This window comes from Narcine bancroftii, chromosome 9 (assembly GCF_036971445.1).
Source record: "Narcine bancroftii isolate sNarBan1 chromosome 9, sNarBan1.hap1, whole genome shotgun sequence".
Taxonomy (NCBI): domain Eukaryota; kingdom Metazoa; phylum Chordata; class Chondrichthyes; order Torpediniformes; family Narcinidae; genus Narcine; species Narcine bancroftii.
This window is the reverse complement of record NC_091477.1, coordinates 62,520,495-62,532,999: the sequence shown is the minus strand read 5'-3', so window position 1 is coordinate 62,532,999 and position 12,505 is coordinate 62,520,495. Positions and strand designations below refer to the sequence as shown.

Genomic DNA, 12,505 nt, shown 5'->3' with positions numbered 1-12,505 from the left:
CATGGTTGCCACCTTGAAGGATCTTTGGGCATGCACTGAGCTCACTCTTTTCCTTAATACTCCCATGGACCCCACCATTCTTGATGTATGTTCTCGTCATTATTAATTCCAAAATGTATCTCCAGGTATTTGGATTAAACTCCATCTGCTATTTCTCATGCCATTGATCTTACCCAGTTAACAAAGACTACCCCACTCCACTGATCTTCATATCATCTGCAAATATTTACATTTACATCTAAATCCAAATCATTTGCATTAAAACAAGGCAGTAAGTCTAGAACCCTATTCCTATAGATTACAGAGCTATAGAACTGAAAAATTTAAGACTGAGAACAAAAGAAAGATAGTAATGTTGAAGTAGCAATCAATCATAATCGAATTGGATAACTTCATGGAACTGAACGGCCAACTCAAATGTTTCTATCATGAACAGATGTACCATTCGGTCTGGAATGAAGTTATTCAGTTCCAGCTCATGAGATAAGTGTGCTATTTTATAAGTAGATTTTTTTTTAATACTCATATGTGAGTTACTTCCTTTGAAATTCCTTCAAATATCATCTTCCATTTATACACATGATCAAAAGGTTTAAGTGAGTAACAGGAACCTACAATATTGGCCTGACAAACCGGCAGTGTCTTGTTGACAATGTAATGGAAGGCAGGCCCATCCTGCCTGAGCTGTTCTTTGAAAGAACCAACCAATTAAAACAATTTTTGTAATAGTCTGGAATGTTTTCCATTTTGAAAATTACCATGGAATTTGCCTGCTCCACCCTTTGCATGCAATCATAACTTATCCAGTAAACAATGAAATCTTCTGGTCTCCCCACTGTTTCTTTTGCCATTTATTTTAGATTTATTTCCTCTGCTAATCGACCCCTCCTGCCAGTAGAAAGAATTTATTTACTATATCTACTCTACCGAATTCCTGTCATGATTTTGAATACTTTCTATAAATCTTTCTGTAACTTGTAAGGAGAATTTCTATCGTCCCTTGACATGACTATTTTCTTGGCCGTTTTGTAAAATGAATTTCCCCTTATAAGTGTGATACCTGGAATGTTTTATTCATAATGTTAGAAGATGGATTCTTTGTGTTCAAACTCTTTTTGTTGACTGTGGCCTTTCCGCTTACAGGGCACATTTCTGGTTGGCCAGTCAGTCCCTCAGGCCTCTGTGAAGCATGGTGGTTCTGTGGCAGGTATCACAGTGCAAGGACCAACTTCCACAAGTTCCCATCAACAGGCCATCAGAGTATCCACTGCCCAAAAAGCAGTGTTCGCACAGGTAAATGCTGAATTCTATCAAATTGGCAAAAATCGAATGGCATGGTTAGCATAGCAATCAGAACCATGCTATTACAGCACCAGCAACCTGAGTTCGAATCCGGCACTGTCTGCAAAGAGTTTGTATGTTCTCCCCGTGTCTTCCTGGGCTACCTCTGGGTGCTCCGGTTTCCTGTCACCTTTCAAAATGTACAGAATTTGTTGGTTAATTGGGGTAACTGGGCAACACAGGCTCATGGGCCAAAAGGGCCTGTTACTATGCTGTATGAGTAAATTTTAAAAATTAAATTAAATTAAAAAAATGTTTTCTAAATTAGACATGCATCCTTTTTGAGACATAGGGGCATGTTGGTAGTTAGAAAACTGAATTGATCACTTGGAACACCTGGGTAGCAAAGATGCATTCATCAGGATGCTCTTTATTGACTACAGTTTGGCATTTAACACCATCATCCCCTCAAATCTGATCAGCAAACTCCAAGACCTGGGACTCAATGCCCCATTGTGTAATTGGATCCTGGATTTCCTCACCTCCAGCCTCCAATCAGTGAGGATTGGTCAGAACATCTCCACAATCTCCATCAGTACTGGAGCACCACAGGTCTGTCTTTGTAGCCCCCGCTCTACTCACTTTACACTTGCAACTGTGTGGCTCTGTACAACAATAACACCATCTACAAGTTCACTGATGATACGATGGTAGTGGGTTGTATAATAGATGGGGATGAGTCCGCATATTGGATGGAGATTGAAAACTTGGCTGAATGGTGCACCAACAACAATCTCACACTCAATGTTACCAAAACCAAGGAGGTGATTATTGGTTTCAGGAAGGGAGAGCCAGTTGTGTACAATCCAATGATCATTAGGGGGATCGGAGTGGAGAGGGTGAGCAAATGTAAGTTCTTGGGGGTCACTATCTCAGAGGATCTTTCCTGGACCCTACACACTAATAGCATTGTGAAGAAAACACATCAGTGCCTCCACTTCCTCAGGAGTTTGTGGAGGTTTGGTGTGACCTCAGAAACCCTGGCAAATTTCTATAGAAGTATTCAAGTTCAAGTTCTTTATTTATTTAGCACATTTTTTTCAACTTGCATTAACCAAAGTGCTGTACAAACTAGGTAATTGATCAAAACTCGTCCCAACTATTTACAGAACATCAGATTAACGCGTTATAAATAGACTATAATTCCCGTGAATAGTGCAACGCTGTTGGAGGTGAAAAACATACAAAGGGTTTCAGACGTTAAAAGCTAATGATAGAAGGTAGATTTTTAACCTAAATTTAAAGCAGTTGAGGGAGGGGGCTAATTTAATGGTCAGGAGAATGCTGTTCCACAATTTGGGGGCCACAACCACCAAGGCCCGATCTCCCCTTTGTGTGCGCTTAGTGTGTGGAACAGCCAAGCATTCTGCGGTAGCTGACCTGTGCTGCTTGGGAGTGGAGTAGGGCATAAGCAGATTGAAGGTATAGTTGGGGGCCAAGGTTGTTGAGGGACTTATAAGTTAATAGCAGCAGCTTGAAGTCGATTCTGAGTCACACCAGCATCCGCTGGAGGGAGGCCAGAATTGGAGTGATATGGTCCCTCTTTCTGGCTCCTGTCATGACCCGAGCAGCAGCATTTTGAACCAATTGGAGCAGGTTAGGGAGGACTGGCTAATCAGTGTATAAAGAATTAATGTAGTCCAGATGTGAGAAGATAAGGGTGTGAATAACCCTTTCGAAGTCCTTGACTGCGTTAAATAGTTTTATTTTAACAAGGGTCGGAGTTGGCAAAAGCAGTGCTTCACCACGGCGTTGACCTGTTTGTTAAGTTTGAAGGCCAGGTCGAATAGCACCCCAAGGGATTTAACGTGGGGTTTAATAAGAATGGATAGGTTACCCAGGGAGTCATGTAACTTTTTAGTGAAATTGGGGAAGGGGGGTCCAATAGGATGATCTCAGATTTCATCTCATTAAGTTGGTGGAAGTTGCAGCCCATCCAGCATTTTATGTTGGTGAGGTTGGTGATTTTTGACTGGTCATCCTGTTTTAGGGGGAGGTAGAGCTGGGTGTCATTGGCATAACATTGGAAGGAGATGCCATGTTTCTGCATAATATGGCCGACAGGGAGCAGGTACAGAGAGAAAAGAATGGAGCCAAGGATGGATCCTTGCAGAACCCCGCAGGAGAGGGTGGCTGATACAGATGTTGACTGTGAAGGCCCTGTAAGATTTGAACCAGCTCAGGGCCACAGCATTGACCTCCTGCTGGAGATGATCTATCAGAATAGCGTGATCAATGGTGTCGAACACTGAGCTGAAGTCTAGGAGCATTAGAACAGCAGTGCTGCCCGAGTCCGTGGTGTATACCCTGAATGAGGCCAACTCCGTGCTGTGGTGGGCTTTGATTCCTGACTAAAACTGGGATAGTTGGTTAAGTATTACTTTTCCAAGGACTTTGGAGAGGAAAGGAAGTTTTGAAACAGATCTGTAATTTTTTTGGGTAGTAGGGTTGAGGTTAGGTTTCTTTCGGGAGTGGCTGAACCACTGCACATTTGAAGCAGTTTGAGACAGAGCCAATGACCAGAGAGCTGTTGATGATGGAGAGGATGCTTTAGTCCAACTATGTCGAAGACATCCTTCAGGAGGGTGGTAGGGATAGTGTCAAGGGGGCAGGTTGAAGGTTTTAAACGCTGTCTGAGGGTGGGTAGGTAGTGTGATGGGACTGAAGCCGTCCAGGTTATGTGAACAGAGCTGCGGTCCAGTTAGGTTATGGGTGGTGGGGAAGGGATGTTTTTCCTAACGTTCTCAACTTTGTTGATGAAAAATGTTAAAAATTCTTCACATTTGGCAGGGGATGTGTCCAGGTCAGTAGTGGGTAGAGGGCCTACAACTGAGTTTATATTGTTAAAGAAGACTCTGGGGTTATGGGAGTTATTGGCAATTAGGGTGCCGAGGTATTTTGTTCTCTCGGCCTTCACCACATCCTGAAATGCTTTCAGGTTTAAGGTCTCAAGGGAGACATGGAGTTTGTCTCGCTTACACCTCTGTTTGGTCTTCCTGCATTCTCTCCTTAGGGCCCTGGTCACATTGTTACGTCAAGGCACCATCTTGGGCTTGGGCTTTTTCAATTTGAGAGGAGCCACGGTGGGGAGGGGATGCCTTGATGGTGGGAGTACCTGAGGCAACAATGAGGACTCTTGCAAACTCCCCTGCAGTCAGAGAGTTGATACATCAGGAGTAGAGATTTGTTACGGGGGCAGGGCAGAGCAGGGAAAAGTCAAAGGTGATGGCAGTGTGGTCTGATACACCTGTGAAAATTAATGTTGGGTTGCTAACAGGTCTAGATTGAGTGTGTGGCCTAGGTTGTGGGTGGGTCCAGTAAGTTGAAGCATTTCAGTAAGTCCATAAACTCACCTGCTAGGGGTTTAGGTGGACAACAAACATGAATATTGAAGTCTCCAAGAATCAAAACTCAGTCAAAGTTTTGCATGGTATTAGACAGGAAAATTGGGTAAAGATTTTTGGTTGGAAGTATAAGAGAACAATTAAGAAAGGATTGACCTTGATTAGTTGGACCTCAATGAATTTGGTCTTTAAATACAACGGCTAGGCCCTGCTCCGTCCGGAGTGCCTTGGAGTGCTGAGCAAGTTACAGTTCTGCGGACAGAGTTCGTGTAGAGGGCAGTCTCGCCAACATTCAGCCAGGTTTCAGTCAATAGTGTGATGGAAAGTGTGCTGACTGGCTGCATCACAGTCTGATATTGGAGACAGCAATACCCCTGAGCATAAAGCCCTCCAAAAGGTAGTGGACACAACTCAGGACATCACAGACAAAATCCTCCCTACTACAGTACATTTCCCATATCAGAAAAGCTTGGGATTGGATGTTTTTCGGTTAACTGGATTTTTCGGATAACTGAATAATGACTTTAAGCAGCTCAGTAGCACTAGGAGAATACTGGTATCAGCGGTTAAACGACAACAAGACAATGGAAGTCTTTTCAAGCATGAAACTATGTTTAATTCTTACCTAAAATCAACATGGTCTTTACTTACAAAATAGATACATGCAGCAACAAACATAAACACTTCCTCCTTTTCTTTTCACTGACATGAACAGTGTTATCTGCAGGCCTTTTTGACATTGTACAATACATTGGTGTTGTACAGTCCATTGACATTGTATAATCCATTGGATTCAGAATGACAGAGCCCCACATGTGCATGTCGGGTGAATTTTTTCTCTGCTTGTGATGTCATGTCGCCGCTGAAAAAAATTTTGGATAATTGAACTTTTTGTTTAAATGAATTTTGGATATGGAGAAACGTACTATATCGAGTACATCTACAGGGAACACTGCTGTCAGAGGGTATCAGCAATCATCAAGGATCCACACCACCCAGCACACATTCTGTTCTTGCTGCTGCCATCGGGAAAGAGGTGTCGGTGCCACAAGACTCGCACCACCAGTTTCAGGAACAGCTGCTACCCCTCCACCATCAGACGCCTTAACAACAAACTCCATCAGGGACCCATTTATGGATTCTTACTTGTGCACTTTATTGATTGTCTTTTGTTCTCTCGTATTGCACAGTCAGTTTATTTACATTTGTTATCTGTTTACGGTTCTTTATTTGTTTACATGTTTATTTTTGCACTACCAATTAGTGGTAATTCTGCTGCGCCCGCAGTAAAAAGGAATCACAGGGTGGTATGTGATACCACCCTGAAATCTGAAATTTAATCCAGGTTTTATCTATCCGGGAAAAACTGCTCCCTGGAATAAAGCAGGAAATTAAGGCAATCTCAGGACTTTTTGTAATATATATGTAAAAGGAAAAGCATGTTTTACAGTAATTTATGCAACCGGAAACAAAAGATCATGAGGGGTACTGATAGGGTAGATGTTGAGAGCATGTTTTCTCTTTTGGAAGAATCAAGAACTTGGGATCCCGACTGAAAGTCAAAGGGGTCGTCCACGTAAGGTAGAGGTGAGGCAGAATTCTTTGTTTATGGAGTCTGTGTGTCTTTGGAACTCTTCTTACACCCCCGCCCCCCCCCCCCCCCCCCATTATGTAATGATAAGTAAAGGGGTGAAAAGTGAAAATGGGCAAGAAACCCTATGGATCATATTATCCAGGCTTGTGTTGAATGGTGGAGCAATCTCAAGGACTGTCTGCTCTAATTTGTATTTAAGACATTACCATATAACCACTTACAGCACAGATCAGGCCAGTTCGGCCCTACTAGTCCATGCCGTAACAAATCTCCACCCTCCTAGTCCCACTGACCAGCACCCGGTCCATACCCCTCCAGTCCTCTCCTCTCCATGTAACTATCCAGTCTTTCCTTAAATGTAACCAATGATCCCGCCTCAACCACGTCTGCCGGAAGCTCATTCCACATCCCTACCACCCTTTGCGTAAAGAAATCTCCCCTCATATTCCCCTTATAATTTCCCCCCTTCAATCCTAAACCATGCCCTCTAGTTTGAATCTCCCCCACTCTTAATTGAAAAAGCCTATCCACATTTACTCAGTCTGTCCCTTTTAAAATCTTAAACACCTCTATCAAGTCCCCCCTCAATCTTCTACGCTCCAGAGAAAAAAGCCCTAGACTGCACAACCTTTCCCTGTAACTCAAACCTTGAAATCCTGTCAACATTCTTGTGAACCTTCTCTGCACTCTCTCTATTTTGTTTATATCTTTCCTATAATTTGGTGACCAAAACTGTACACAGTACTCCAAATTTGGCCTCACCAATGCCTTGTACAATTTCATCATAACCTCCCTACTCTTGAATTCAATACTCCGATTTATGAAGGCCAACATTCCAAATGCCTTCTTCGCACCATCTACCTGAGTATCAGCCTTGTTACATTGTTAGGCTAATGTTGATATGAGCTTTGGCCAACACTTTGAATTTAACTTGTAGCCACTATTTACATCTTGTTTTAAGGGCTTTAAAAGTTGCATACCTAATGTGGATATGCAGCCTGACTAGTTAAGATTTGTGATTGTGTAAGTTGTTCAGGTAGATTGTGTCCATGTATTTTCTTGAAGCTAACACCAAACAGCATAATTTATTCAGTTCATTTTCTCTTCTTGCCATGATGATATACGCCGTTAACCAAGTTCAACACAGCATGCTTTTACCCAAAACCCCTGTGCAGGTCCTTCGTGGGAGAGGGAAATGGGCAGGGAGAAAGTGGAAATGCTTATTATTTTGAAATTCAACTTTATATCACCCATTGCCTCAAGAAAATATGTGGCCCTGAATAGTTGAGATGGTGGTGAGAATAGGTGAAGAGAAAATGAGTAGGAGAGACAGTTAGATAGAATGGGCCTAATACCTCCTGTCTTAAATGAAAAAAATGGGAATATCTTTTAGATTTCAGATTTATTGTCAGATTGCATACATGACATCACATACTACCCTGAGATTCCTTTATCCTGCGGGCACGGCAGAATTACCACTAATTGGTAGTGCAAAAATAAACTGTACACAGTGTAAACATGTAAACAAATAAAAGAACTGTAAACACATAACGAATGTAAACGACTGTGCAATACAGAGAGAAAAAACAATCAATAAAGTGCATAAGTAAGAGTCCTTAAATGAGTCTCTGATTGAGTTTGTTGATGGTGGAGCAGCAGTTCCTGAACCTGGTGGTTCAAGTCTTCTAGTACCTCTTTCCTGATGGCAACGGTGAGAGCAAAGCATGTGCTGGGTAGTGAGTGTCTTTGATGATTGCTGCTGCTCTCTCATGGCAGTGTCCCTGTAGATGTTCTCAGTAGTGGGGAAGGTTTTGCCTGTGAAGTCCTGGGCTGTGTCCACTACCTTTTGGAGGGCTTTACACTCAGGGGTATTGGTGTTCTTATACCAGACTGTGATGCAGCCAGTCAGTGCACTTTCCACCACACATCTGTAGAAATTTTCCAGGGTTTCTGGGGCCATACCAAACCTCTGCAAATTCCTGCAGAAGTAGAGGCACTGACGTGCTCTCTTCACGATATCATTGGTGTGTTGGGCCCAGGAAAGATCCTCCGAGATTTAGAATCCCAAAAACTTAAATCTGTTCACCCTCTCCACCTTTGATCCCCCAGTGATCACTGGATCATTGAAATGTTTTCCTTTCCTGAGGTTAACAATCAGCTCCTTAGTTTTGGTGACATTGAGTGGTTGTTTGTGCATCATGTCTTAAAAAAACCCCTGTCCTCAGAGACCCTCATCCCCAAGGCCATGCCCTCTTCACTCTCCTACCATCAGGGCAAAGGTATAGGAGGCTGAAGACAATACTCAGTGACACAAGGACAACTTTTTCCCCGCTGCCATCAGATTTCCTGAATGATCAATGAACCAAAGACACTGCCTGACTTTTCGTGCTCACCACTGTTATTATTTTTTTTTATTGTAATGTCGTAAGATGTTTACACTATGATTGCTGCTGCAAAACACCGAATTTCATAATTTGTTCTTGACAATAAATCCTTCTGATTCAGCCAAGTTTTCAATCTCCATCCTGTATGCTGACTCATCCCCTCCATGACCCATTTAGTCAGAGGTTCTAAATTTTAAATTCACCAACAAAATTAATGCAAGATAGAATTAAAATTGTGTCAGCCACATTAGGTTTATGCCAACATTACTAGGGCTGATGACAGTGTAATAAGTCTCAAGTGATATTATGAGACTGTAATATTTTTGGCAAGCAGTCTGAATAATTCCTTTCCTTTTTCCCCTTGTCCACATGCAGTAAAATAGCACCCAGTACTGTTCCTGCATTTCTCTTCAACTAATTTGTCTCATCTTGTTTCTGACCAATTCTACTCTGACCAACTCTTTCCTATACATGTTCTTAAAATATTTCCATCTTCAGTGCTCTTTTTTTTTTAAATTTAAACATACAGTATGGAAACAGGCCATTTCAGCCCACAAACCCGTGCTGCCCAGATACACCCATTAATTGACCTACAACTGGTATTTTTTGAACAGTTGGAGGAAACCAGAGACAGGGAAAACAATCAAGTTCCTTACAGACGCCGCAGGATTCAAATCCTAGTCCCGTTCATTGTCACTGTAACAGCATTGCGATAACCACTACACCAACCATGCTTCCTAAACTTTCTGAGCCCAGTCTGGCCTCAAACTCTTCCTGTGTCCATAGGACAGGTTGTCCAGGTAACACCGCACATCTGAATCCTGTCCTTGGTCTCCACAAAGAGCTAACCTTACCTCTCTTTGATTATTTATTTGCCCCATATAGTTTTGCATGTACACTTTTTTTTCCTGGAAATATCCAGGATATTTGTTTCTCCGTTGCCTTGTTTCATTTTGTGCTTGTGCATTGTAGTTCTGTCAATTATTTGTTGAGTCCTCACTGAAGAATAATGATGCAACAGTTGGAATGTCCAACCTACCCACCTACTCCAAGCATCATTTCAAAATTAGAAGCACTTATTATGATTAGTTTAGTAAAAAATGTCATCAATTCATACAAAAACTCTCCCTGGAGACTTGTCATGACAAACCAGAGTCTTATCATTAGCATCTCGTTAACAAAGTACAGGCCCTTCAGCCCATATTGTTGTGCTGACCTATATATACCTAAAAAACCACTAAATCCTCCCTACTTCATAACCCATTATTTTTCTTTCATCCATATGCCTGTCTAAGAACCCCCATCTAGAACCATGCATGCATTTGATTTGCTGCCAGATTGATGAATGACTTTTTTCAATGGGATAGTTTTGAGGATTAGGTTCCATGGAGATAGACTTGACATCCTAACTGACTAGAGTAATGGAAACACAAACTAAGAAAGGATGTGCGACATTCTGCTGTAAGTCCTCTGTGATAGTAACACAGTTTTTCTTCACTACAACAGCCCTGATTTCACAACTTTTATGTTGTTTGTATTCTCCCTTTAGTTTTTGTCCATTTTGTCCCTTTCTCACTGTCCCCATGAATGCATTGACCAGGTAACATCCACACCTTACATCCAAGACAAAGCTGGCCTCTCCATCTTTGAGATATGTCCTAGTCATCTCTCCTCCACTTTTGCATCTTAAGGATAAGTTCTTTTCTCTCTCATTAACTCATTTTCTCTTTCCACTATTGCTGCATGTCCAACTGAGTGCTTTTCTGTTATTTTATAACTGGTTCACTAAAACACGTTTAGAAAAATATCTTGTTATATATGACCCCATATTATGCTTAAATTTACCTCCAGGTGATATCTAATTTAGCCATTTGCAGGTGTCAAACCACGTATCCAGCAGCCACTACAATAGATACTGGTGAGACCTGTAGAGTTTAGACACAAAAAGACCATCAGGTTCTGGGGAGGGAGTTGTTTCCTCCTTTGTGAGCATCTTGACTTGGAGATCGCTTACAAGAACCTCAGCTTGCTGAGATACATTCCTCCCCAAGGAGACCCCACTAAGTATCTAAGAAAACAAAAGTCCTCAGCAGGTCCCACAGCGTCCATAGGGGATAAAAGTTATACCTTTGATGTTTTGAGCCTGAGCACTTCATCATGAGGGTTCTTCAGGTACATTCTCTGCCAAGAATGCGCCTGCAGAAGCGGATTCAGACCTGTGGAATTGTCATTCAGTCCTGAAAGCGCAGTCCTGGCCATCTGAAAGGGACAGCGGCACGGGAGGCACCTCAGAGTGCATTCCAGCTCCTGTCCCTTCGGGTTGTCAGCACTGGGGCGGCCCGCACAGGCTATCAGAGCTGGGGCAGCTGGCGCGGAATGTCCCCACACTGATCCCACTGCCCCGTGCTCTCCCCACAGGCCACATCGGGAGCGCTGGATGTAATAATGACTCCCTGCAGATTTACAAGTGAAGTATTTCTTCACTTGGAGAGCAGTTTTGGGCCCTGAATTGTGTTGAAGGAGGAGGTAGGGGTGCATTGTTGCATTTCCTGCAGTCACAGTGGTAGTTACCATGTGGATGATTGGTGGGCAGGGATGATTGAGAAGAGAGCCACAGCGGGAGCTTGTTCCTCTCTTTATCTGTTAGTTTATGCACGCAATCAATATTCGACCTCCATGTTCCCTGTGCTGTCCAAAACCTTTCCTGGCCTTTTGATCCCTTTTTCTCTGGCCCACTCCGAATTTCTCTTCATCAGCTCCTCATTGTTCAAATCCTTGGGACGGTTTGTAGTTTGGCCATGAAGTTGCAATTTCTGTCTGCAAAGGTCATGGATCCCCCACAGGATAAAGACAACAATTCTATTTGCTTCCCTGGCAGTGTAAGGAGACTGCTTGTTGATGATATAGAGCAGCCACACAATTATGAAAGACCTAAGTCACATTGCTCACACCACTTGGGGAAGTGACATACTGGAGGGCAGAATGACAATAATCATCAAAATGTTACTTGTCACTAAACCAACAATAAATACCCTCCCTTTACATGTAGGTTGTCCCAAGTGCCCAGGTATCTCCTCTGCATTCAACTGCCGTTTCCTCTCTCATTCATTCTCTCTCGCCTGATGGAGCCACAAGGCCACTCTCTGTGACTTCCTCCCTCTCGCAGCCTGGCACCACCACCTTGCAGGAGACTGGAGGGGTCATCACGACAGCCAGCCTCACAGCATCAGCCTCAGGAGCAGCAATAGCAACCACAGGGACTGTGGCTATACAGGTAATGAGGGGTGAGGGCTGTCGAAGGAAGATGAGGAATGATGTCACAATGATCGTATAATTGAAGCTCAGGCATAATTCGTTAAGAATGAATTGGCTAGATTTAAAAGAAACTAGCATCCATTGCAGGATCGTTCTTGTCTTGAATCTGAATAAGTAATTCAGAAGCTGTGTGATTACAATTTTGTTTTGTTCATTTAACAGTCAGAGCTGGCAGGCCCTGGCACCCCTGCATCCTCTACAGTGCCTGCCTTCAAGGTAGCTGCTCAGCATCCATCCCTCCTGTCTCCAGCTCATCTTGCCACCAGCCAATCAGCTTGCATCACCTCCATTGGCTCCCAGGCAACACCTATTGTATCAACTCAGCACAGTGATAAAGGATCCAAAAAGGTCAACAATTCAGGAGATTCCTTTGAGTGCAGTTCCTCTGCTGGGATGAACATAGAGGCCCCTTCAGGTATAGCAGCATATGACAGTTAAACCAGTTTTGTCTAACTATTCTGAGCAAAATATTCCATTCACTTTTCCTTCCCCGTTACCTTTGCAGAAGGCCATTACTGAAAAGTCTA

The 12,505-nt window shown here is 42.9% G+C and overlaps 1 protein-coding gene across 6 annotated transcripts in view; it reads left to right on the top strand.

Moving 5' to 3' along the window:
• The window catches only part of yeats2 (YEATS domain containing 2), a 223,639-nt gene that overhangs the window by 172,498 nt on the left and 38,636 nt on the right, over positions 1-12,505 (top strand). For 5 of the 6 annotated variants that reach the window (XM_069899313.1, XM_069899312.1, XM_069899311.1 and 2 more), the window contains exons 19-21: positions 1,144-1,293; positions 11,713-11,937; positions 12,141-12,393. In XM_069899313.1, coding sequence (XP_069755414.1) covers positions 1,144-1,293; positions 11,713-11,937; positions 12,141-12,393 — 628 coding nt within the window. The remainder of the gene's footprint in view (positions 1-1,143; positions 1,294-11,712; positions 11,938-12,140; positions 12,394-12,505) is intronic. The other variant, XM_069899314.1, reaches the window with a different exon arrangement.